General features: G+C 41.1%; 1 protein-coding gene across 1 annotated transcript in view; it reads left to right on the top strand.

Moving 5' to 3' along the window:
* The window catches only part of DNAI1 (dynein axonemal intermediate chain 1), a 132,749-nt gene that overhangs the window by 35,140 nt on the left and 72,233 nt on the right, over positions 1-25,376 (top strand). The window contains exons 10-13 of the mRNA XM_070743652.1: positions 3,328-3,412; positions 6,270-6,387; positions 7,359-7,402; positions 22,562-22,812. Of these exons, the coding sequence (XP_070599753.1) occupies positions 3,328-3,412; positions 6,270-6,387; positions 7,359-7,402; positions 22,562-22,812 (498 nt within the window). The remainder of the gene's footprint in view (positions 1-3,327; positions 3,413-6,269; positions 6,388-7,358; positions 7,403-22,561; positions 22,813-25,376) is intronic.

Genomic DNA, 25,376 nt, shown 5'->3' with positions numbered 1-25,376 from the left:
CAGAATTATTTATTGGCCGTGTGATTGGACAAACAAGGAATTTGTCTTTGGTACATGTACTCCCAGTGTACATAAAAGAAAAGAGACATTCATCCGTAATCATAAGGTACATAAATACAAAATTATGCACATATCCAAATATATTATATGCCACACAGAAACGATGCAGTCTAGTTTGGATGTGTACATGTACATGGCAAGAAAAGCAAATCTTGTGAATTTCCCAGACGTTCAGCCTGGGGAACAAAGCCCTTACAGACTCTGGTAATCTTGCAACCAGATTAACCGTGGTTTGTTGAATAACATTAGCACAAGCGTTAACCAAGTTCATGCGGGACACAAAGCCAAATGCGAGGAAACCCCGTTACGGCTGCCCTTAATGGAACTCAGAGGGTGGCAGGGAAGAGACGGTTTAAGCCTATTAATTGATTTTTTTCGGAATGAAAACAGATGGAAAGGAAGAAGGATGCGACTGCTGAGTTAATTAGGCTGACATTGCAGGGGCTAATGATGGATTAAGCCCCAAGCCCTTGCTCCTCTCGTTTTCTTCACAGCTCCCTGTATCCCTGTGGATCCTGAAACTTTGCTGCTGAATTACCGTATTTTTCAGAGTATAAGACGCACTTTTCCCACCCTAAAAGTGGGTGGAAATATCGATGCCTCTTATACACCGAATAGAGCCAATTCTCCCCCCCCCCGAAAGCAAACCTTATCTATCTATCTATCTATCTATCTATCTATCTATCTATCTATCTATCTATCTATCTAACTATCATCTATCTAACTATCTATCTGATTGATTGGTTTCTATGTTGCCCTTCTTAGAGTTAATAGATTTATGGCCATTTTTTCCATCTTTAAATAGTTTTATTAGATTAGAGATTAGAATACAAAATACAAAAGCAAATATGAAGACACATTGGGTTAGGGTTAGGGTTATAAAAATCTTTGACTTCTGAGTCCCTCAGTTGCAGTAAAATAAAATGTTAGCATTAAACTAGCCATGCCCAGTTCCTGCAACCTTTCTTCCTATGTTTTAGCCTCCAGTCCCCCTAATCTTCTTTGTGGCTCTTCTCTGCACTCTTTCTAGAGCCTCAACATCCTTTTTGCACCATGGCGACCAAAACTGAATGCAGGATTCCAAGTGTGGCCTTACCAGGGCTTCATAAAGCAGCATTAACACTCCACGTGATCTTGATTCTCTCCCTCTGTTAATATTTCTATCCGTATCCTGTTCGTTTTGGGCAAACGGGTGGTTTCCATACCAACGTTGCCGAGATCCTGCCTGGAGAACATTCTTTGCCTCGGTATTTTATCTCTAAGTAATTAAAAAAACAGGGATTATTTGCGGCAGGCAATTTGTAGCTCCAAGATAAATGTTCAGTTTTCCTTTTCAAGGTGAATATTGCAACGGGGCCGGAATGTTTATTTCCCCGCGAACCGCTCAGGTGCCTCGTGTCAAAGGTTTTACGTTATTGCTGCCCTATAAAATAATAGAACTGAAAATTCCCCAGAAAGGGAGAATGCTCAACCGATCCTCCAGGCAGAGAGCTTGCAAGCGTGAGAGCTTAGGTGGGAAAGTCAATTCCCCAAGACTCTTAAAAGGGGAGAAAGAAATCGCCACATTAATTTTTATGATCTTTCAAAAAGACGCAAGATAAATCGGTGCCCGTGGCGGCGGCAATGCCATCGAAGGCACTCCGATGCAGACAGGGGAAGGTTCTTGCCGTGGAACGATCTTCGTGGGGCTCAGTGGGTTATAATTCGCATCCGCAGCCCTGGAACATTAAAAGTGCGGAATTAGGGGAGTTTCGCCATCCAAGGGGGATTGAGATCTTGCAAGGGGGTCTCCCCAAGCAGAAGGTTTCGGAAGCTGAGTGGTGCTTGGTTCCAGGAGGAAGTTTGCACGCTACCCTAGAGTGGAGGTTTAGGTTTATGGACAGAAATTAGAACTGGCAATATTTCTGAATCTATAAATTAAAAAAAAAACATTTTGTGATCTTTGGTGCTCGACGAGCTTCGTGGTTTTCTTGGAGGGATTTTATGATCCGACTGATGATGTTCCCTAGTTGGGTCATGAACGAACTGCAGGGAAGAAACCCAACTCAGAGAGCAGCAAGTTGTCATTTTCCTCCTCTTCTTCCTCCTCTTCCTCCTCTCTGCAAGCACTACTCCTTCCTAACACTCATGATCTTACCTAGTTGGGTAATAAAAAGTCTGCAAGAAAACTCCAAGCTCAGAGAGCACCAAGGACCCCACAATCATTCCTCCCATCCTCATCCTCCTCTTCTTCTTCTCCTCCTCCTCCTCGCCTCTTCTTCCTCCTTCTCCAGCTCCTCCTCTTCTTCTTCTTCCCTGTCCTCTTCCTCCTCTTCTTCTTCCCTCTCCTCTTCCTCCTCCTCCTCTCCTTCTTTTTCTCCTCCTCCTTTCCTCCTCCTCCTCCTCTCCTTCTCCTTCTTCTTCTTCCCTCTCCTGCTCCTCCTCTCTGCTAAACTGATGATATGACCTAGTGAGGTAATAAAGTCTCCAAGAAAACACCAAGCTCAGAGCACCAAGGACCAAACAATCATTCCTCCCATCCTCTCCTCTTCTCCTCCTCCTCCTCCTCTTCCTCCTCCTCCTCTAGATCCTCTTCTTCTTCCCTCTCCTCTTCCTCCTCCTCCTCTCCTTCTTTTTCTCCTCCTTCTTTCCTCCTCTTCCTCTCCTTCTCCTTCTTCTTCCCTCTCCTCTTCCTCTTCCTCCTCCTCCCCTTCTTTTTCTCTTCCTTCTTTCCTCTTCTTCCTCCTCCTCTTCCTCTCCTTTTCCTCCTTCTTCTTCCCTCTCCTCTTCCTCCTCCTCCTCCTCTCCTTCTTTTTCTCCTCCTCCTCTTCTCCTCCTCCTCCTCCTTCTTCTTCCCCCTCCTGCTCCTCCTCTCTGCTAACACTGATGATATGGCCTAGTGAGGTAATAAAAAGTCTCCAAGAAAACACCAAGCTCAGAGAGCACCAAGGACCCCACAGTCCTCCTCCTCCTCTCCACAAACCCACTTCCTTTTAGCCCTGATGATATTACCTAGCTGGGTAATGAAATGTCTGTGAGGAAGCAACCAAGCTCAGATATCACCAAGGACCCCACAGTCCTTCTTCTGCGCCTCTCCCTTCTAGCACGGACCATGTTTCCCTCCCTCCATCCTAGCTGGAGATTCCGCCACTCCAAGGCAGCGCCGCGTCTTGCGATAGGAAATCTCCAAGCCGAATGGAGCATCGGTGAGCGCACAAAACAGAAGTCCTCGCGGGGCTTCCTTGCTTTGGTCTTAAATCTTCCCCTTCCCCTTTTTCCCCCCCACAGAGCGATGACATCAACAAAGTGGCCAAGTCGGCAAAGATCGTGGAGCGGATGGTCAACCAGAACACCTACGATGACATCGCCCAAGGTGAGGGCCTAGAAGGGCGGCTGCGACGCTGTCTGAAAGCAGCACGATGGTTCTCCAAAAAGGGCTTTTTTTCAAGAGGCAACTGGACTTTCTGGGTTTTTTTTCCTTTTGAAGATGTTTCGTTTCTCATCCCAGAATCTTCTTCAGCTCTGACTGGATGGTGGGGAAGGGAAGGATTGATGTTCGTTGCAGAGAGCTGGTCATTGGCATCCTTTTAGAGCAGCGATTCTCAACCTGTGGGTTGGGACCCCTTTGGGGGGGGTCAAATGACCCTTTCACGGGCATCGCCTAAGACCCATAGGAAAACACATATTTCTGATGGTCTTAGGAACCAAGATTCCGCTCCTCTCTCCGTCTCGAGGCGGGTCCACCCACAAACAGATTATTTTATTTATTTATTTTTATTTATTTATTTATTTTGTCCAATACACAATGAGGGTTTTAGTGGGTATATATCTAAATACACATAGTAAAATACATGATGAAGGTTATAGAGGAGATACTCATAGTAAAATATATCTATGAAAGAATAGAAGAAGAGATATAGGAATAGACGAAAGGTATAGGAGATATAGGAGAGCAATAGGACAAGGGACGGAAGGCACTCTAGTGCACTTGTACTCGCCCCTTACTGACCTCTTAGAAACGGGGAGAGGTCGACTGTACACAGTCTAAGCTTAAAGTTTTTGGGGTTTGGGGAAGAAACCACAGTAGAACATTCCAGGCGTTAATCCCTCTGTTGCTGAAGTTGTATTTTCTGCAGTCAAGTTTGGAGCAATTTACATTGAGTTTAAATCTACAGTGGTACCTCTACTTAAGAACGCCTCTACTTAAGAACTTTTCTAGATAAGAACTGGGTGTTCAAGATATTTTTGCCTCTACTTAAGAACCATTTTCTACTTAAGAACCTGAGCCCGGAAAAATTTCCCAGGAAATTTGAGAACGGCACGAAGGCCCGGCCAGTTTCCTGCCATTCCCCCTGGGTTTCTCTCTCTGGTGCACTGTATGGGAGGCAACCTTACACCGGGAGTATGGGAGGCACATGCTCCTCTCCACTGCTTCAGAGTCCCTCTTTATTTTTTAAAGGCTTAAAGTTTTAGATTTTTTTTTATTCCCCTCCCTTTCTTCCTTTGGCAGCGACTGTCCTCCTCCTCTTCTTCCTCCTCCTCCTCCCACCCAAATTCCAAGCTTTTATTTCTTTCCTAGTGGGTTTGCAGGCATTATTTGCTTTTATATTGATTCCTATGGGAAAAATTGCTTCTACTTAAGAACGTTTCTACTTAAGAACCAGGTTACAGAACGAATTAAGTTCTTAAGTAGAGGTACCACTGTATTGTGTGTGCATGTGTTGTTCCAGTTGAAGCCAAAGTAGTCATTGACAGGTAGAGCCATTGACAGGCAGATGATTTTATAAACTACATTTAGGTCAGATCACAGGTGATGGAGTTCTGGGGCCTCTAAGCTCAAAATTTCAAGTCTGTTGGAATAAGGTTATTCTGTTGTGAGCAGAGGAGTGACGCACGAATCCCAGCGGCTGGTTAGGTCCCACAGAGTTGGCCTTCTCCAGGTCCTGTCGACTAAACAATGTCGTCTGGCAGGACCCAGGGGAAGAGCCTTCTCTGTGGTGGCCCCGGCCCTCTGGAATCAACTCCCCCCAGAAATCATAACTTCCCCCACCCTCCTTGTCTTTCGTAAATTGCTTAAGACCCACCTGTAATGCCAGGCATGGGGGAATTGAGACATCTCCCCCACGCTTATATTATTTTATTATTATTATTTATTAGATTTGTATGCCGCCCCTCTCCGTAGACTCGGGACGGCTTACAGCAATGATAAAAACAATATATAATGACAAATCTAATAGTTAGAATCTAAAATAACAATAATACATTTAAAAAGTTTAAAAAACAAGAAACCCCAATACTGTATACAGTGTTCTCTCGATTTTCGCGGGTTTGAACTTCGCGGAAAGTCTATACCACGGTTTTTCAAAAATATTAATTAAAAAATACTTTGTGGTTTTTTCCCCTATACCACGGTTTTTCCTGCCCGATGACGTCATGTATCATCACCAAACTTTCGTCGACCTTTAATAAATATTTTTTTTAATAAACTTTAATAAAGAAACATAGTGAGTAATAATCTAAATGGTTGCTAAGGGAATGGGAAATCGCAATTTAGGGGTTTAAAGTGTTAAGGGAAGGCTTGTGATATTGTCCATAGCCAAAAATAGTGTATTTACTTCCGCATCTCTACTTCGTGGAAATTCGACTTTCGCGGGCGGTCTCGGAACGCAACCCCAGCAAAAAGTGAGGGAACACTGTATATAAAAAACAAAAAACATACATACAGTCATATCATACACAAAGAACTACATAGGCAGGGGGAGATGTTTCAGTTCCCCCACGCTTGACAACAGAGGTGGGTCTTAAGGAGTTTACGAAAGGCAAGGAGGGTGGGGGCAGTTCTAATCTCTGGAGGGAGCTGATTTCAGAGGGTTGGAGCCGCCACAGAGAAGGCTCTTCCTCTGGGTCCCGCCAAACGACATTGTTTAGTTGAGGGGACCCGGAGGAGACCAACTCTGTGGGACCTAACCGGTTGCTGGGATTTGTGCGGCAGAAGGCGGTCTCGTAGATATATAGTTTTATGTATGGTATGCTTGTGTTGTATGGTTTTAATGATGGGTTTTCTTTAGATGTTTTTTAAATCTTAGATTTGTTACATTATTATATTGTTATTATTGTTGTTGTGAGCCGCTCCGAGTCTGCAGAGAGGGTCGGCATACAAATCTAATAAGTTATTATTATTTGCTAACGCAGATTTAAAAACTGTTGTTATTTTTTTTTGCCTTTGTTAGATTTCAAGTATTTCGAAGACGCCTCCGACGAATACCGAGATAACATGGGAACGTTGCTGCCTCTCTGGAAGTTCCAATACGACAAAGCCAAGCGCTTGGCCGTCACCGCCCTCTGCTGGTGAGTGCCTTCTCTGCAGGCATAAGGGAGGGGCGCTCCGTGAAAATCCATGCTGCTTATCTTTATCATTATTGAGAAATGGAAATGACACATTTAAAATGTTTAGTGTTTAATGTTGTATTTTTAAAAAAAAAAATATTTTTATTGATATATAAACTTTAAAACATGTACCAAAGACAAATGCCTTGTGTGTCCAATTACACTCCGCCCATAAAGAATTCTATTCTATTCTATTCTATTCTGTTCTGTTTAAAAATTACAAAATAGAAAATGCAAATAAAATAGACATTATACAAACCAAACCAAAAACAGAAACAAAACATATATGCGCACATACTTTAATACCTTTAAGGTTATTTTACGGTACATATATCAACTCTTATTTTACGCTTATTTACCGTTTTATCTATTTCTACTATTATTATGATTCTATGTTTTTAAGGAACTTAATTATAGCACCTATTACTAATATGTATATGCCCAGCGACTAACCGTACTTCTGTTGATAGCAGATTCTCCATAAACTCTACACAAACATTTGTGAATGTTCCCAACAGTTTCTTTCTCCGCAGTGAGAAATTCAACGACGACACACTGCTTGTAACGTACATCACTTACAGATGCCATTTTGAAACACTACTGCAGCTATGCTCTCTGTCTGAAGAAACGCAAAATTTACACACGCACTCCTGACAATTCAAAATAATTTATATCTAAAGTTTCGCATTTGTACCATTACTGTAGGCTAAGAAAAAAAAATGTGGTGCATTACTTTCTGGTTGACTCTCATATAATAATATACTAACTATTTTTTAAAAAAGTATTTCAGTACTTGGCAACCAGCATTCCCTCCGGTCACCCATCTCTACAAAAATGCATTTATGTCGCTAACAATCACCTGGAAAAAAAATGTGCCTGTAACACGCTAAAAATATTGTCAAAAGACTGGAAAGTCTCCTTTTCTCTTGCAGGAACCCCAAGTACAGAGACTCATTCCTCGTTGGACACGGCTCTTGTAAGTTTTGACTCCACTGTGTCATGACAACTGTTGGTGATCAAACCAGAGATTTTAGGTGCCTGTTGCTTCATTTTTTCTTCCTGGATTGTGCAGACCAGCTTTGACCTCCTGAGGGTTGTGTTGAGATGGCACGTGGCCTGGTTGGTCGGCGAAGCGGCTTTTCTCATTGTCTAAAATCATTTCCACTTACAGTGGTACCTCTACCTACGAGCGCCTCTACTTACGAACTTTTCTAGATAAGAACCGGGTGTTCAAGATTTTTTTGTCTCTTCTCAAGAACCATTTTCCACTTAAAAACCCAAGCCTCCGAAACTGTAACCGGAAAAGGCAGAGAGAAGCCTCTGTGGGGCCTCTCTAGGAATCTCCTGAGAGGAAACAGGGCCGGAAAAAGAGAGGAGGAGCCTCCATGGGACCTCTCTAGGAATCTCCTGGGAGAAAACAGGGCCTCCACCCTCCCTGTGGTTTCCCTAATCGCATGTATTACTTGCTTTTACATTGATTCCTATGGGAAAAAATGGCTTCTCCTTACAAACTTTTCTACTTAAGAACCTGGTCACGGAACGAATTAAGTTCGTAAGTAGAGGCGCCACTGTATTTCCAGATTTGCAGCACGGCAGTCAGAATAGAGCAAATGAACAGTGTCCTTCCTTGACTGAAGCCCAGCTGGATGGACTAGCACAAGGAGATAACGAATGCTCTGCTGAAGCTTTAGAATCAGAACAGAACTGGAAGGGACCTTGGAGGTCTTCTAGTCCAGCCCCCTGCTCAAGTGGGAGACCCTATAGCATTTCAGACAAGGGACGGTCCAATCCCTCTTTTTTAAAAACCCTCCACTGATGGAGCAGCCACAACCTCTGGTGGCAAGCTGTTCCACTGATTAATAGTTCTCCCTGTTAGGAGGTTTCTCCTTGGTTTTAGTTTACTCGTCAATTAATCTCCATCCATAGTTTCTTCTCCTGCCTTCAGGTGCTTTGGAGAATTAGGCAGACCCCCTCCTCTTTTTATTTATTTATTTATTTATTTTTTCATTTGTCCAATACGCAAATACACAGGAAGAAAAATAGACATATGATAATATAAAAGAGGGTGAAAGTGAACTTAGAGGAGAGGATATATGAAAGGAAGAGAATATATAAGATAGGTGAAAGAAAGGAAAGACAATTGGACAGGGGGCGAAAGGCACACCAGTGCACTTATGTACGCCCCTTACTGGCCTCTTAGGAACCTGGAGAGGTCAATCGTGGAGAGTCTAAGGGAGAAATGTTGGGCGTTAAGGGTTGACACAATTGAGTCCGGCAATGAGTTCCACACTTCGACAACTCGATTGTTGAAATCATATTTTTTACAGTCAAGTTTGGAGCGGTTCGTATTAAGTTTGAATTTGTTGCGTGCTCTTGTGTTGTTGCAGTTGAAGCTGAAGTAGTCATTGACTGGTAGGACATTTTGGCAATACTGCCTCTATTCAAGAGGTTTTTGAGATAGATAAGAACTCAATATTTGTGTGTGGGGTGTTTAGAGAGGTTTTTGAGAGATACAAAACTCAATATTTTAGTGTATATAGCTAAGCGGAGGAGAACCTGTGGTCTAGAGGTTAAAGCTACTCCCCAGGTTCAAATCCCGGTAAGGGTTTGGCTAGCTGATGAGAGCAAAATAGCTTGAGATAGATCTATACTAATCTCCCTTCTTTTTCATTTATCAGCAAAAATATGTTACACGCGTACACACACACACACACACACACACATATATACATACATGTGTGTGTGTGTATACACTAACTTAAAACTGTGAGTTCCAGGTATAGTTATAAAAGATGTTTGCCTCTTCTTTTAAATAAATAAATATATTTTTATTTTTATTATTTATATTTATAAACACACACACACACACAAACATATGTCAACGAAGCAGTGGAAGTGATGTGCCGGTGTCTGGGGGCTGTTGGGGCCTGGATGGGTGTCAACAGACTCAAACTCAACCCAGACAAGACGGAGTGGCTGTGGGTGTTGCCTCCCAAGGACAATTCCATCTGTCCGTCCATCACTCTGGGGGGGGGGGGGAATTATTGACCCCTTCGGAGAGGGTTCGCAACTTGGGCGTCCTCCTCGATCCACAGCTCACATTAGAGAACCATCTTTCAGCTGTGGCGAGGGGGGCGTTTGCCCAGGTTCACCTGGTGCACCAGTTGCGGCCATATCTGGACCGGGACTCACTGCTCACAGTCACTCATGCCCTCATCACCTCGAGGTTCGACTACTGTAATGCTCTCTACATGGGGCTACCTTTGAAAAGTGTTCGGAAACTTCAGATCGTGCAGAATGCAGCTGCGAGAGCAGTCATGGGCTTACCTAGGTATGCCCATGTTTCACCAACACTCCACAGTCTGCATTGGCTGCCGATCAATTTCCGGTCACAATTCAAAGTGTTGGTTATGACCTTTAAAGCCCTTCATGGCACTGGACCAGAATATCTCCGAGACCGCCTTCTGCCGCACGAATCCCAGCGACCAATTAGGTCCCACAGAGTGGGCCTTCTCCGGGTCCCGTCAACTAAACAATGTCGGTTGGCGGGCCCCAGGGGAAGAGCCTTCTCTGTGGCGGCCCCGACTCTCTGGAACCAATTCCCCCCAGAGATTAGAACTGCCCCTACTCTCCCCGCCTTCCGTAAACTCCTTAAAACCCACCTTTGTCGTCAGGCATGGGGGAACTGAAACACCTCCCCCGGGCATGTCTAATTTATGCATGGTATGTTTGTGTGTGTGTATGTTAGTAAATGGTGTTCTTTTTAAATCTTTTTAAATATTTTAAATTTATTTGGAATTGTCATGATTTGTTGTATTTTGCTGTGAGCCGCCCCGAGTCTGCGGAGAGGGGCAGCATACAAATCTAAATAATAAATAAAATAAATAAGTATGTATTTGAGATATATAACAGGTCAGATTTATTTATTTTATTTGTTTTATTTATTTGTCAAACAAGGATAGAATTATAATTATAGTAGAAACTAGTGATAGAAAAGATAAAAAGACATTAGGGCAGGAACGGTAGGCACAATGTTGCGCTTATGCACGCCCCTTACAGACCTCTTAGAAAAGGGGGGAGGTCTATTGTAGATTATTTATTTATTTATTCATTCATTTGTCCAATACACAAATTCATAGGAAGAAAAATAGACATAATGTAAGTGTCAGGTGAACAATTAAGACATCTCAGAAAATAAATGAACTTCCACATCTTATTTCTTTAGTGTAGAGTCATATTTATTAACAGAGCCAAATTAGATTCAACATGCTTCATTCCAACTTAAGGTCCCTTAAGATTACATCCAGGTCAAAAAGCTCATGTACTATCCCCACACTCACAAGGACAATCATGTGGACAAATCCAATGCAGAGATTTCTAATTCCTTCCTGTGTTCAGTTACTTTAGATTCTGCGTGAAAGAATGTGTGCTACGTGGCATATTCTCTCACTTGGAAAAAAAACACATTTTTTTTTCTTTTACTGTGTCAGGCCAGCCTTTGAATTCACATTTTACCTTGGGCCTGACAGTAAGGTTGAAGTTTTTGGGGTTCGGGGAAGAAGCAACAGAATCAGGTAGTGAATTCCAGGTGTTGACCCCTCTATTGATGAAATTGTATTTTCTGCAGTCAAGTTTGGAGCGATTTATATTTAGTTTGTATCTGTTGCATGCTCTTGTGTTGTTGTTGTTAAAGGTGAAGTAGTCACTAACAGGAAGAACATTATGATGTATGATTTTATGAACAACTGTTAAATCTACGAGACCGTCTTCTGCCGCACGAATCCCAGTGACCGGTTAGGTCTCACAGAGTTGGTCTCCTCTAGGTCCCCTCAACTAAACAATGTCATTTGGCGGGACCCAGAGGAAGAGCCTTCTCTGTGGTGGCTCCGACCCTCTGGAATCAGCTCCCTCCTTCGGAGGCGACATACCGTAGTTGTAAATTGTCTAAACATAGTATTTAGAGTCTGGATGAGTAAGGTAAGTTGTTAACTTGAGGAAGAGTGAGAATGAAGATTACACAAAGCTCTCCAGGACGTCATCATTAGCTAAAAACTCTTGATTGTGGTCCCAAATTAGCCTCTGCAAATCAGCCTGAACAAATCTGTCGATGCAGCCGGTGGTGCTAATACATTTTCTAAACCGAAAACATTAGCTGTGTGTGGCCATGTGTGCAAAACTGATGGCCCCTATTAGGTTACACGTCTTTCCCGACAAAGGTAGGGGGGAAATGGCCGAGGCGGGCCATCAATTCTACCTGGCAGCTTGATTGTTGCTTAGACATTTAAGTTCTCCGATATTTTGCTTAATTTCTTTCAGAAGGCATGCATATCCATTTTATTTTTCCATTGGCCAATAGGATCCTGTACCCGGTGGCATATTTAGAAGAAGAATAGAATAATAACAGTTGGGAGGGACCTTGGAAGTCATCTAGTCCAACCTCCTGCCCAAGCAGGAGACTTTACACTATTTCTGTCCGGTCTCTTCTTGAAAGTCTCCAGTGATGAAGCTCCCACAACTTCTTTTTTTATATATTTAATATTTTTATTGATTTTTAAAAAAATATGAACACACCCACAACATAAAACAAGTGCTCTGTGAGTAGTGCCCACCACCAGACAAGCATTCACATCCCACCAGAGCAAAATATCTGTTTACGTATTTTATTTATTTATTTATTTATTTATTTATTTATTTATTTATTTAGTTAGTTAGTTAGTTAGTTAGTTAGTTAGTTAGTAAGTTATTTATTTATTTAGTTAGTTAGTCCAATACACAATGAGGGGTTTAGTGGGTATATATCTATATACACATAGTAAAATACACGATGAAGGTTATAGAGGAGATACTCATAGTAAAATATATCTAAGAAATAATAGAAAAGAAGATATAGTAATAGAACATATCAATGAAAGAATAGAAGAACAGATATAGGAATAGAAGAAAGGTGATAGAAGAAAGAGTGATTCCAATTTACTCCTTGTAGCTTGGTTTCGGATTCCCACAACGTCCAAAGGCAACCTCTGCTCCGTCAGAAAATTCCTCCTTATTTCAAGGTTGAATCTCTCCTTGGTCAGCTTCCATCCATTGCTCCTTGTCTGGCTTTTGGGTACCTTGGAAAACAGCCCCTCAAATATTGGAAGGCAGCTATCATGTCTCCCCTGGTCTTTCTCTTCGCTGGACTGGTCATGCCCAGTTCCTGCAACTGTTCATCATAGATTTTAGTCTCCCGTCCCCTAATCCTCCTGGTTGGTCTTCTCTGCCCTCTTTCTAGAGTCTCAACCTCTTCTTTTTAATAATGTGGTGACCAAATCTGGATGCATTACTCTAGGGATGGTCTTACTAAGGCTGTATAGAATGGTGTTAGTACCTCCTTGATCTAGATTGCATCCCTGTGTTAATGCAATTTAGGATTGCCTTGATGGTGGGCTATCTGTATTGTATTGCAAAGGTTGTAGAAACAGAAGAGGACTGAAAACTGCTAATATTTTAATGATTGGAAACATGGTGTGCCACTTTCCATTGCCTAGATTTTGTCAAAAGGGACTCAGTTCTCATGTGGCTGCAGCAACTCATCTTTCCCTTTCTTTCTTTCTTTCTTTCTTTCTTTCTTTCTTTCTTTCTTTCTTTCTTCTTTCCTTCCTTCCTTCATTTCTTCCTTCCTTCCTTCGCTCCTTCCTTCCTCCCTCCCACCCTCCCTCCTTCCTTTTTTCCTTCCTTCCTTCCTTCCTTCCTTCCTTCCTTCCTTCCTTCCTTCCTTCCTTCCTTCCTTCCTTCCTTCCTTCCTTCTTTGGCCTGGTGTACCCAGATGGGCCTGGTTCATCTTCTTCATCATCTCACATTATCATAGTTGATCCTTCTCTTTCAAAATCCTTCTCTTTCGAAATCATAGTTGATCTGGGCTCACTCACCCCCTTTTGGCATGCGAACCAAAAAATATTTGCCATCACTGCCCTGTATTATTTCAGACAAATGGTTGTTCAGTATCTTTTAAAAAAAACTCCAGTGTTAGAGCATTCACAATTTCTGGAGGCAAGCTGTTTCACGGGTTCATTGTCCTCACTGTCAGGAAATTTCTCCTTAATTCCAGGTTGCTTTTAGTTTCCATCCGTTGCTTCTTCTCCTGCCTCCTGGCGCTTTGGAGAATAGGTGGACCTTCCTCTTCCTTCTGGCAGCCCCTCTTGTTGGATAGAGCCCAGTGCTCAAACCTGTCAAGATCCTTCTGAATCTTGACTCTAATCTTCCCTATTCCCCCTTCCAGCTTGGAAGAATAATTCTTCTCCAGTTACACAGTTACTCCAGGTATTGATAAAATTGAACGGGTCCAAAGACGGGCTACAAAAATGGTGGAAGGTCTTAAGCACAAAACGTATCAGGAAAGACTTCATGAACTCAATCTGTATAGTCTGGAGGGCAGAAGGGAAAGTGGGGACATGATCGAAACATTTAATAATTATAATTAATAATAATTTAATAATAATAATTTATTGGATTTGTATGCCACCCCTCTCTGTAGACTCAGGGCGGCTAACAACAATGATAAAAACAGCATGTGACAATCCAATAATAAAACAACTAAAAACCCTTATTATAAAACCAAACATACACACACATAAATAGGTTAAAGGGTTAAATAAGGTTCAGGAGAGAAGTGTTTTTAATAGGAAAGTGAACACAAGAACAAGGGGGCACAATCTGAGAGTAGTTGGGGGAAAGATCAGAAGCAATGGGAGAAAATATTATTTCATTGAAAGAGTAGTAGATGCTTGGAACAAACTTCCAGCAGACGTGGTTGGTAAATCCACAGCAATTGAATTTAAACATGCTTGGGATAAACATATATCCATTGTAAGATAAAATACAGGAAATAGTATAAGGGCAGACTAGATGGACCATGAGGTCTGTTTCTGCCGTCAGTCTTCTATGTCTCTATGTTTCGACACATTCGTTTGCCCTGGAATGAACCCCGAGACAGCGCATTCGGCATAACTGTGGGCAACCTTGCAAGAAAATTCTCTGCTTCCCAGGAGGTAGAAAGATTTCACTTGGCAATCAGCCGACATCTGCTTTTCAAAAGGAAATGCATTTATTTACCTGCTCTTAATCAGCGTCCCGATGCTCCCTTTCTACATCATTTACAGCAGGGAATTTTAGCACATAACCTTTTCCGTTTCCCATGGCAATTTAATTATGGATCTTTCCCCCTACACATACACACACAAACACACATACACACATGCTAAAGCAGCATTTCTGCAAGCTGTCTCGATAGATGCGAACTGACAGACGACTAAAGTAGAACCAATTTTTGTCTCTGCTTTAAAAAAAGAGTGTGTGAAGGTAGATCAGGAAAACAGCCCAGCATTCAATATTTTATTTTATTAATTGCAACGTTAGGAAATATTATTTGCCTGAAAGAGTAGTAGATGCTTGGAACAAACTTCCAGCAGACGTGATTGGTAAATCCACAGTAAGTGAATTTAAATATGCCTGGGATAAACATATACAGTAATCTGTCACTACTTCACGGTTCATCTTTCACGGATTCGCTATATATTGATCAAATTGAACGGGTCCAAAGACGGGCTGCAAAAGTGGTGGAAGGTCTTAAGCATAAAACGTATCAGGAAAGACTTCATGAACTCAATCTGTGTAGTCTGGAGGACAGAAGGAAAAGGGGGGACATGATCGAAACATTTAAATATGTTAAAGGGTTAAATAAGTTTCAGGAGGGAAGTGTTTTTAATAGGAAAGTGAACACAAGAACAAGGGGACACAATCTGAGGTCAGTTGGGGGAAAGATCAGAAGCAACATGAGAAAATATTATTTGACTGAAAGAGTAGTAGAACCTTGGAACAAACTTGCAGCAGACGTGGTAGATAAATCCACAGTAACTGAATTGAAACATGCCTGGGATGAACATATATCCATCCTAAGAAAAAATACAGGAAATAGTATAAAGACAGACTTGATGGACCATGAGGTCCTTTTCTGCTATCAGTCTTCTATGTTTCTATGTTTCTAATTGACCTGGATGTGTATTCTAGTCTTCTATGTTAAGACATAAAAAGAACAAAAATTTAAAGAATTTTTTTAAATGAATACAACAAACGTATCAAATATTTAGTAGTACATATAATCACCGCAGCTATAATAACATTTGTGCAACTCTGGAAAAATTCAGAAACTCCTTCAGAGAATGTAATTATTAAAACAATTCATGAGTGCGCAGAAATGGATAGGCTCACTCCCTATGGAATTATGAGACCAAAAGGAATCTGATTATTATGACATTTTGGAAAGATGGTACCTGTGGATTGAGAATAGGAAAAAGAAAGATGATAGTTAATAACTGAAGATAACATGCAAATATATAAATAGAAAAGTTTAATGCAAATGTGATGATAGAAATAATAAATGCATACGACGTGATTGTGTGTAGTGAAAATGGAAATAAGTGATGTTATATAAAGAAACATGTAATTTGGCATAGAGAAAATGGAAATATGTGACAATGCAGAATTACCATACTCAAAGTATTATTGTATCATTGTTTTTAAAGAAAAGGTTGGAAAATGAATAAAATTTAATTAAAAAAAAACAATTACAGGAATTGGATATGTCTAGTAGTTTAATGAAAAGAAGGACTGGGGGGGACATTGTTGTGGTTGGCTCTGTCCCAGCTCCTGCCCCAAGGAGTGTGGAGGTGGATGCAGGGGAAACATCAACATGTCATAGGCCTGTTTTATTGCCGACAGAGTCAGGGAGTGCAGTTTCCTCGGACGAAGAAGGAGGTGGGGGTGACTTGGAAGAGGGGGGCTTGGCACACAGCCCAGGAAGCCAATCTCCATTATCTTCGGTCGATTCGGATGAGGAAGTGTTAGACCCACGCAAGTGCAGAATTATGCATAGAAGAGACCAATTGAAGAAATATTACAGGAGATAAGAGAGGCCACCTGTGTTTGGGTTGGGCTCCAGTAATTAGAGCTGCTGTAGCAGTGTGCTAGTTTGGCCGTTGTGAAAGATTATTTGATCGTTGTTCTTCAGGACTGTGCCTTACTGTTTCCAGACTTTGTTTGTTGATTTTTCACGCCTTTGAAACCAAAGCAGAGCAAAGTGTGTGTGTCTCACTTCGTGGAAGAAGAAGGGCTGTGACGTTCCTTCACAGCTGCTAGCTAAGTATTTAAGGACTGATTAAGGGGATTGTACAGACTACCAGGTTGTTTTGGGACGAGTGCTCTTTGCAATACAAAAAGGGCGCTTTGTTTCTTTTGAATTTTTGTGATGAAGAACATTGTTTTTGAACTTTCAAGCGTGTGTGTCTGAAATTTGTACCGTTGAATTTTCGGGAGACTCTTACCGTAGAGCCAGGCAGAACAGACATGAGAGCAATCTTCCAATATTTGAGGGGCTACCACAAAGAAGGAGTCAACCTATTCTCCAAAGCACCTGAAGGTAGAACAAGAAGCAATGGGTGGAAACTAAACAAGGAGAGAAGCAACTTAGAACTAAGGAGAAATTTCCTGACAGTCAGAACAATTAATCAGTGGAGCACTCCTCCAAAAATTCTCCAACACTGGAAGTTTTTAAGCAGATGTTGGATAACTATCTGTCTGAGGTAGTGTAGGGTTTCCTGCCTGAGCAGGGGGTTGGACTAGAAGACTTCCAAGGTCCCTTCCAACTCTTGTCATTCTTTTTATTAATTAACCAGTAGAACGGCTTGCCTCCAGAAGTTGTGTGTGTGCTCCATGACTGGAGGTTTATAAGAAGATGTTGGACAACCATTTTTCTGTAACAGTATAGATTAACTTTGGAGCAACAGTCAAGGAGAAGTAAATAGTACCTTGATCATGGAACCCCCAATTCCAATAAACAGTCGAGGAATAAATAGTAACCAAATCAAGGAATCACTGAGAACACTGTAATCAAAATTGGCAGGACAAGGCATTGGTATATAAATGGAGGAAAACTTGACTGTAAAAAAAATGACTTTTACAATCGAGTTGTCGAAGCGTGGAACTCATTACCAGACTCAATAGTGTCAACCCCCTAACCCCCAATATTTGTCCCTTAGACTCTCCATGATTGACCTCTCCAGGTTCCTAAGAGGTCAGTAAGGGGCGTACATAAGTGCACTAGTGTGCCTTCCGTCCCCTGTCCAATTGTCTTTCCTTTATCTCATATATCGTATATATTTTCTTCCTTTCATATATCTTCTCCTCTATTTTTACATATTATCTTTATATATATTACTTCATGTCTATTCTCTTCCATATGTATTGTGTATTGGACAAATGAATAAATAAATAAATAAATAAATAAATAAATAAATAAATAAATAAATAAATAAATAAATAAAATAAAAACTCATTTACCTTCTAAGCCCTGATGAGGTTACGTAGTTGGGTCATGAAATGTCTACAAGAAAAGTGCCAAGCTTGTAGAGCACCAAGGCCCCTACTGTCCTCCTCCTTCTCCCTTCTAGCACTGATGATGTTACCTAGCTGGGTAATGGAACGTCCCAGGAAAAGCAACCAAGCACCCCACTGTCCTTTTTCTCCTCCTCCTCCCTCCTAGCACTGATGATGTTACCTAGTTAGGTAATGAAATGTCTGCAAGAAAACACCCAAGCTCAGAGAGCACCGAGGACCCCACATTCTTAATTATTCCTGAAACAATCTTATTTCTTTTGCACTTTTTTATCATTGAACATCGTATTAAATGGCTTTTCAGCACGGGAGTTAAATGACAACCATGTCGGGAAGTTTTATGTCACTGACTGCTATCCATCTGTCTCTCCTAAGATTTTACACATACTGTACAACGTCTGTTAATTTGGCAAATGGATTTACAGAATTCTTTTCCGTTCCCCCGTGCTGTGAAATCATGTCCCTCTGTAACCATGTGGAATTTTTACCAGCTTGTGCAAATATATGAAAATCATCCATTAATCTAAACAAGTGAGAAGATTTCCTTCAATCTCAATGGCAACTGGTAAATGGCACCTTGCTGTTTACAAGAATTTGGCACTTGACCACTTGATGGCACTGTTAAATATTTAGTAAGAATCCTGAAAGGGTTTAAAAAATTGTAAAAATCCTTATTAAAAATAGACACATTCAAGACACATTGTTAAACACTAACATAGTGTCTTAGGCAGTTTTTAATTATCAATCTGTCTAACTATTAATATCACCTTTTATCATATACATTACTTCTCCTCTTTATATACTGCTCAAAAAAAATAAAGGGGACACTTAAACAACAGAATATAACTCCAAGTCAGTCAAACTTCTGTGAAATCAAGCTGTCCACTTAGGAAGCAACACTGATTGACAGTCAATTTCACCTGCTGTTGTACAAATGGAATAGTTATGCAAATGAAATATTCAATGAGAATATTTCATTCATTCAGATCTAGGATATGTTATTTGAGTGTTCCCTTTATTTTTTTGAGCAGTATATATCTTTACTTATATATTCATTCTCCATTTTATAGAATTTGTTTTCCTCTATAGAATAGAATAAAATTCTTTCTTGGCCAAGTGTGATTGGACACAGAAGGGATTTGTCTTTGGTGCAGATGCTCTTAGTGGACATAAATGAAAAAAGACATTTGTCAAGAATCAGAGTAGAAGAGAAGAGAAGAGAATATAGAATAGAATAGAATTCTTTACATAAAAGAAAAGAGACATTTATCAAGAATCAGAGTAGAATAGAATAGAATAGAATTCTTTATTGGCCAAGTGTGATTGGACACACAAGGGATTTGTCTTTGGTGCAGATGCTCTCAGTGGACATAAAAGAAAATATAGATTTGTCAAGAATCATGAGGTCTAACACTTAATGATAGTCATAGGGGGTCAAATAAGCAATAGGAAAACAATATTTTAAAAAATCTCAAGGATACAAGCAACATAGTGTATAGGGAAGTGATGGAGAACCTTTTTGTTCCGTGACCAGGTTCTTAAGTAGAAAAGTTTGTAAGAAGAAGCAATTTTTCCCATAGGAATCAATGTAAAAGCAAATAATGTGGGCGATTGGGGAAACCACAGGGAGGGTGGAGGCCCTGTTTCCTCCCAGGAGGTTCCCAGAGAGGCCCCAAGGAGGCTTCTCCCCACCTTTTCCAGCCCTGTTTCCTCCCAGGAGATTCATGGAGAGGCCCCACAGAGGCTTCTTCCTGCCTTTTCCGGTTACAGTTTTGGAGGCTCGAGTTTGTAAGTGGAAAATGGTTCTTGAGAAGTGGCAAAAAAATCTTGAACACCCGGTTCTTATCTAGAAAAGTTCGTAAGTAGATGTGTTTTTAGGTAGAGGTACCACTATATACTATTTAATTCTATGTGTGCATGCCATATGTGTACATACATATTACACACAGGCACACAAAAATATACATTATCTACTACTGTATATAAACTGTATGTGTATGTACACACGCACAGCTCCTCTGAAATTATACACATTCAACCTCATTTACTGCGATAGGAAAAACATACTCATAGCCCAGAACGGGGGGAAAAAGAAAAAAATCCAAAGTTTTTCTACCGGTCCTGCGTACCTGACCGTACCTGTAGCAGCCCATCACTGTGGTTGCACCCACTTTTTCCCTGCAATAATCCCCTCTGATATTTGAAAATTGCTTCCAGCGACACTTCTGTTGGCCCTGGTCGCAGGACCCTTTGATGGGTTTCTTCGCCATACCAACCTGGCTGTGCCAACCCAAGATGCCAGTTCCTAGTTATGTGCCAACCACTTTCCGCTGCCTTGTCATTGATTATCCACTCCGGGGCTCAGAAAAGCCACCCTTGATCCATCTTTTGTCAGTCTGGGTGAGGAGTGGGTGAGAAGGGAGGGGAGGTGGCTGGCCAGCCTTTTGCTAGGGGGCAGAGTTGTGTGCTGGGTTGTGTCACCTGCTTTGAAGTGCTAGCCCCTCACTGCTACTTGGCTTTGTCAAGCTAAAAACAGGCACCTGGCTTTTGTGTCTCTACCTGCCTGGTTGAATGAATCAAATCATCGCCGCCTACAGTTAAATCCTGCCAGTGACATTTATGCAGTGATGGGCTGCTGCCCCCATGGGAGGGGGATGCAGTGGAGGTAGTACATTTATGCACTATTTATTAAATACTTAATAGGGGTTTTTTATCATCCTTCCTTCTCTAGTAACCTTAGTTTGATCCTTAATTACTTTAAAACTGTTGTGGTTGGCTCTGGCCCAGCTCCTGCCCCAGGGAATGTGGAGGTGGAGGCAGGGGAAACGTCAACATGTCCTAGGCCTGTTTTGTTGCCGGCAGAGTCAGGGAGTGCAGTTTCCTCGGACGAAGAAGAAGGTGGGGATGATTTGGAAGAGGGGGGCTTGGCACACAGCCCAGGAAGCCAATCTCCATTATCTTCGGTCGATTCGGATGCAGAAGTGTTAGACCCACACAGGCGCAGAATTATGTGTAGAAGAGACCAATTGAGGGCATATTACAGGAGATAAGAGAGGCCACCTGTGTTTGGGTGGGGCTCCAGTAATTAGAGCTGCTGATACAAATAGCAGCGTGTGGGCTTGGCCGTTGTGGAAGATTATCTGATCGCAGTTCTTCAGGACCGTGCCTTGCAGTTTCCGGACTTTGTTTGTGGATTTTTCACGACTTGGAAACCAAAGCAGAGCAAAGTGTGTGTGTGTTTCACTTTGTGGGAAGAAGGAGGGCTGTGACGTTTCTTCACAGCTACTAGCTAAGTACTTAAGGACTGATTAAGGGACTTGTACAGCCGACAATGTTGTTTTGGGGAAGAGTGCTCTTTGCAATACAAAAAGGGTGCTTTGTTTCTTTTGAATTTTGTGATAAAGGACATTGTTTTGAATTTTCAAACGTGTGTGTGCCTGAAATTTGTACCCATGAATTTTCAGGAGGCTTCTACCAGAGAGCCTGGCAGAACAAAAATTTGGAAATAATTATCATATTTTTCAGAGTATAAGACGCACCTTAGTTTTTGGGGAGGAAAATAGGGAGAAGAATGTGCTTACCCAATATTCATCTGGCTAGTGTCCTTAGTCTGCTCAGCTTCAGCACATCATTTTATCCCCTGGTTAAGGGCTTAATTTTTTTTATTCTGAGAGAGTAACAATGAAAGAGCTTGGGAACATTAATAGCACCTGGTTAAGGCTGGAAAGAAACATCTGAAGCAAGTAAAGCAATGAACCCCCCCCCTACAAAGACAGAGTTTGGAAAACATTCTTGGCAGAGAGTAACAATGAAAGAGCTTGCAAGCCAGTAAAATCTGGAAACATTGTTAGCATCTGGTTAGGGCTAGAAAGAAATATTTGAAGCAAATAGAGAATGAAAAAAAAATTACAGACAGGGTTTGGAAAATATTCCTGGCAGAGAGTAACAATGAAAGAGCTTGCAAGATGGTAAGAGCTGGGAACATCGTTAGCAACTGCCTGGGGGTGGAAAGAAACTTACTCAGAGCAAGTTAGAGCAATTGAAAAAACTCTGGAAAGACTTAGGGCTTGGAAAACATTCTTTGTAGAGAGTAACAATGAAAGAGCTTCTCCTTTTCCTCCTCCTCCTCTTCCTCCTCTCTACCTCCTCCTCTTCTCTATCTCTTCTTCCTCCTCCTCTCTTCCTCCTATTCCTTTTCCTCTTCCTCCTCTTATCTTCCTCCTCCTCCCCCTCTTCCTCCTCTCCCTCCTCCTCTTCTCTATCTCTTCTTTCTCCTCCTCTCTTCCTCCTATTCCTTTTCCTCTTCCTCCTCTTATTTTCCTCCTCCTCCCCCTCTTCCTCCTCTCCCTCCTCCTCTTCTCCTCTTTCTCCTTCTCCTCTTCTTCCTCCTCCTTTTCTCCCTCTTCTTCCTCTCTACCTCCTGTCTTTCCTCCTCTTCTCCTTTTCCTCCTCCTCCTCTTCCTCCTCTCTACCTCCTCCTCTTCTCTATCTCCTCTTCCTCCTCTTATCTTCCTCCTCCTCCCCCTCTTCCTCCTCTCCCTCCTCCTCTTCTCCTCTTTCTCCTTCTCCTCTTCTTCCTCCTCCTTTTCTCCCTCTTCTTCCTCTCTACCTCCTGTCTTTCCTCCTCTTCTCCTTTTCCTCCTCCTCCTCCTCCTCCTCTCTACCTCCTCCTCTTCTCTATCTCCTCTTCCTCCTCCCCCTCCTCCAGATGACTTCATGAAGCAGAGCCGGGGGATGCTGCTGCTCTACACCCTCAAGAACCCCTCCTTCCCTGAGTACGTCTTCGCCAGCGAGAGCGGCATCATGTGCCTCGACATCCACGTGGAGCACCCCTACCTCATCGTGGTGGGCTTCTACGACGGCAACGTGGCCATCTACAACCTGAAGAAGCCCACCGCCACCCAGCCGGGCTACAAAAGCAGCAACCTCTCCGGCAAGCACACCGACCCCGTCTGGCAGGTGAGGGACCCCCCCCGGCCTCTTCCCCGTCTCCGGCCTGGGTCTGCACAGAGGGCTGAGTTGAATCTGTGGGCTTCCGGACTGAACTTAAGAGTCCTCGGTGCTCCCTGGGTTGCGGATGCTTCATGACCGTCATCAACGTCATTGGTGCATCTGAAAGGCATTGAGGATGTTTGTTTGTTTATTTGTTTATTTATTCATTCATAAATTCATTCATTCATTCACTCACTCACTCATTTATTCATTCATAAATTCATTCATTCATTCATTCACTCACTCACTCATTTATTCATTCATAAATTCATTCATTCACTCACTCACTCATTTATTCATTCATAAATTCATTCACTCACTCATTCATTTATTCATTCATGAATTCATTCACTCACTCACTCATTTATTCATTCATAAATTCATTCATTCATTCATTCACTCACTCATTTATTCATTCATAAATTCATTCATTCATTCACTCACTCACTCATTTATTCATTCATAAATTCATTCATTCATTCATTCACTCACTCACTCATTTATTCATTCATAAATTCATTCATTCACTCACTCACTCATTTATTCATTCATAAATTCATTCACTCACTCATTCATTTATTCATTCATGAATTCATTCACTCACTCACTCATTTATTCATTCATAAATTCATTCATTCATTCATTCACTCACTCATTTATTCATTCATAAATTCATTCATTCATTCACTCACTCACTCATTTATTCATTCATAAATTCATTCATTCATTCATTCACTCATTTATTCATTCATAAATTCATTCATTCACTCACTCATTTATTCATTCATTCATTCATTCATTCACTCATTTATTCATTCATAAATTCATTCATTCACTCATTTATTCATTCATACATTCATTCATTAATTCACTCACTCATTTATTCATTCATAAATTCATTCATTCACTCACTCACTCATTTATTCATTCATAAATTCATTCATTAATTCACTCACTCATTTATTCATTCATAAATTCATTCATTCAGTCACTCACTCACTCACTCACTCATTTATTCATTCATAAATTCATTAATTCACTCACTCATTTATTCATTCATACATTCATTCATTAATTCACTCACTCATTTATTCATTCATAAATTCATTCATTCACTCACTCACTCACTCATTTATTCATTCATAAATTCATTCATTAATTCACTCACTCATTTATTCATTCATAAATTCATTCATTCAGTCACTCACTCACTCACTCATTTATTCATTCATAAATTCATTCATTCACTCACTCATTTATTCATTCATACATTCATTCATTAATTCACTCACTCATTTATTCATTCATAAATTCATTCATTCAGTCACTCACTCACTCACTCATTTATTCATTCATAAATTCATTCATTCACTCACTCATTTATTCATTCATACATTCATTAATTCACTCACTCATTTATTCATTCATAAATTCATTCATTCAGTCACTCACTCACTCACTCATTTATTCATTCATAAATTCATTCATTCACTCACTCATTTATTCATTCATAAATTCATTCATTAATTCACTCACTCATTTATTCATTCATAAATTCATTCATTCAGTCACTCACTCACTCACTCATTTATTCATTCATAAATTCATTCATTCACTCACTCATTTATTCATTCATACATTCATTCATTAATTCACTCACTCATTTATTCATTCATAAATTCATTCATTCAGTCACTCACTCACTCACTCACTCACTCACTCACTCACTCACTCACTCACTCATTTATTCATTCATAAATTCATTCATTAATTCACTCACTCATTTATTCATTCATAAATTCATTCATTCAGTCACTCACTCACTCATTTATTCATTCATAAATTCATTCAGTCACTCACTCACTCATTTATTCATTCATGTGCAGAAGCAAAAAATTTGGCAAAAATCGCCAAACTTTTGCTCTCACCCGCATCCTTGTGCAAGGTTTGGCTTGCTACACATGCACAGAAGCCAAATCTCATACGGGGGGGAGGGGGTGTCGCATGTAAATAAATAAGAACATTTAAAAAACAATTAAAATAAAACAATGGAACCCATGCATATATATATGGCCCGATCTCGGTGGTTATCATCATCAGATCAACGGCCTCAAGCCTGCCAGAAAAGCCAGGTCTTTACTGCTTTCCGGAAGGCCAGTAGGGTAGGGAAAGTGCGGATCTCAGGAGGTAGCTGGTTCCAGAGAGTGGAGCCACCACAGAGAAGGCTCTTCCCCGAGGTCCTGCCAACCGACAACGGGACCTGGAGAAGGCCAACTCTGTGGGCCCTTATTGGTCGCTGGGAGCTATGTGGTAGGTAGTTGGTAGACAGACAGACAGACAGACAGACAGACAATAGATAGAAGGATGGATGGATAGATAGCAATAGCAATAACCGCCCCGAGTCTGCGGAGAGGGGTGGCATACAAATCCAATGAATGAATGAATGAATGAATATAATAATAATAATAATAATAATAATAATAATAATAATAATAATAATAATAATAATTATTATTATTATTATTATTATT

This window comes from Erythrolamprus reginae, chromosome 2 (assembly GCF_031021105.1).
Source record: "Erythrolamprus reginae isolate rEryReg1 chromosome 2, rEryReg1.hap1, whole genome shotgun sequence".
NCBI lineage: Eukaryota > Metazoa > Chordata > Lepidosauria > Squamata > Dipsadidae > Erythrolamprus > Erythrolamprus reginae.
This window is presented reverse-complemented; position numbering and strand designations above follow the sequence as displayed.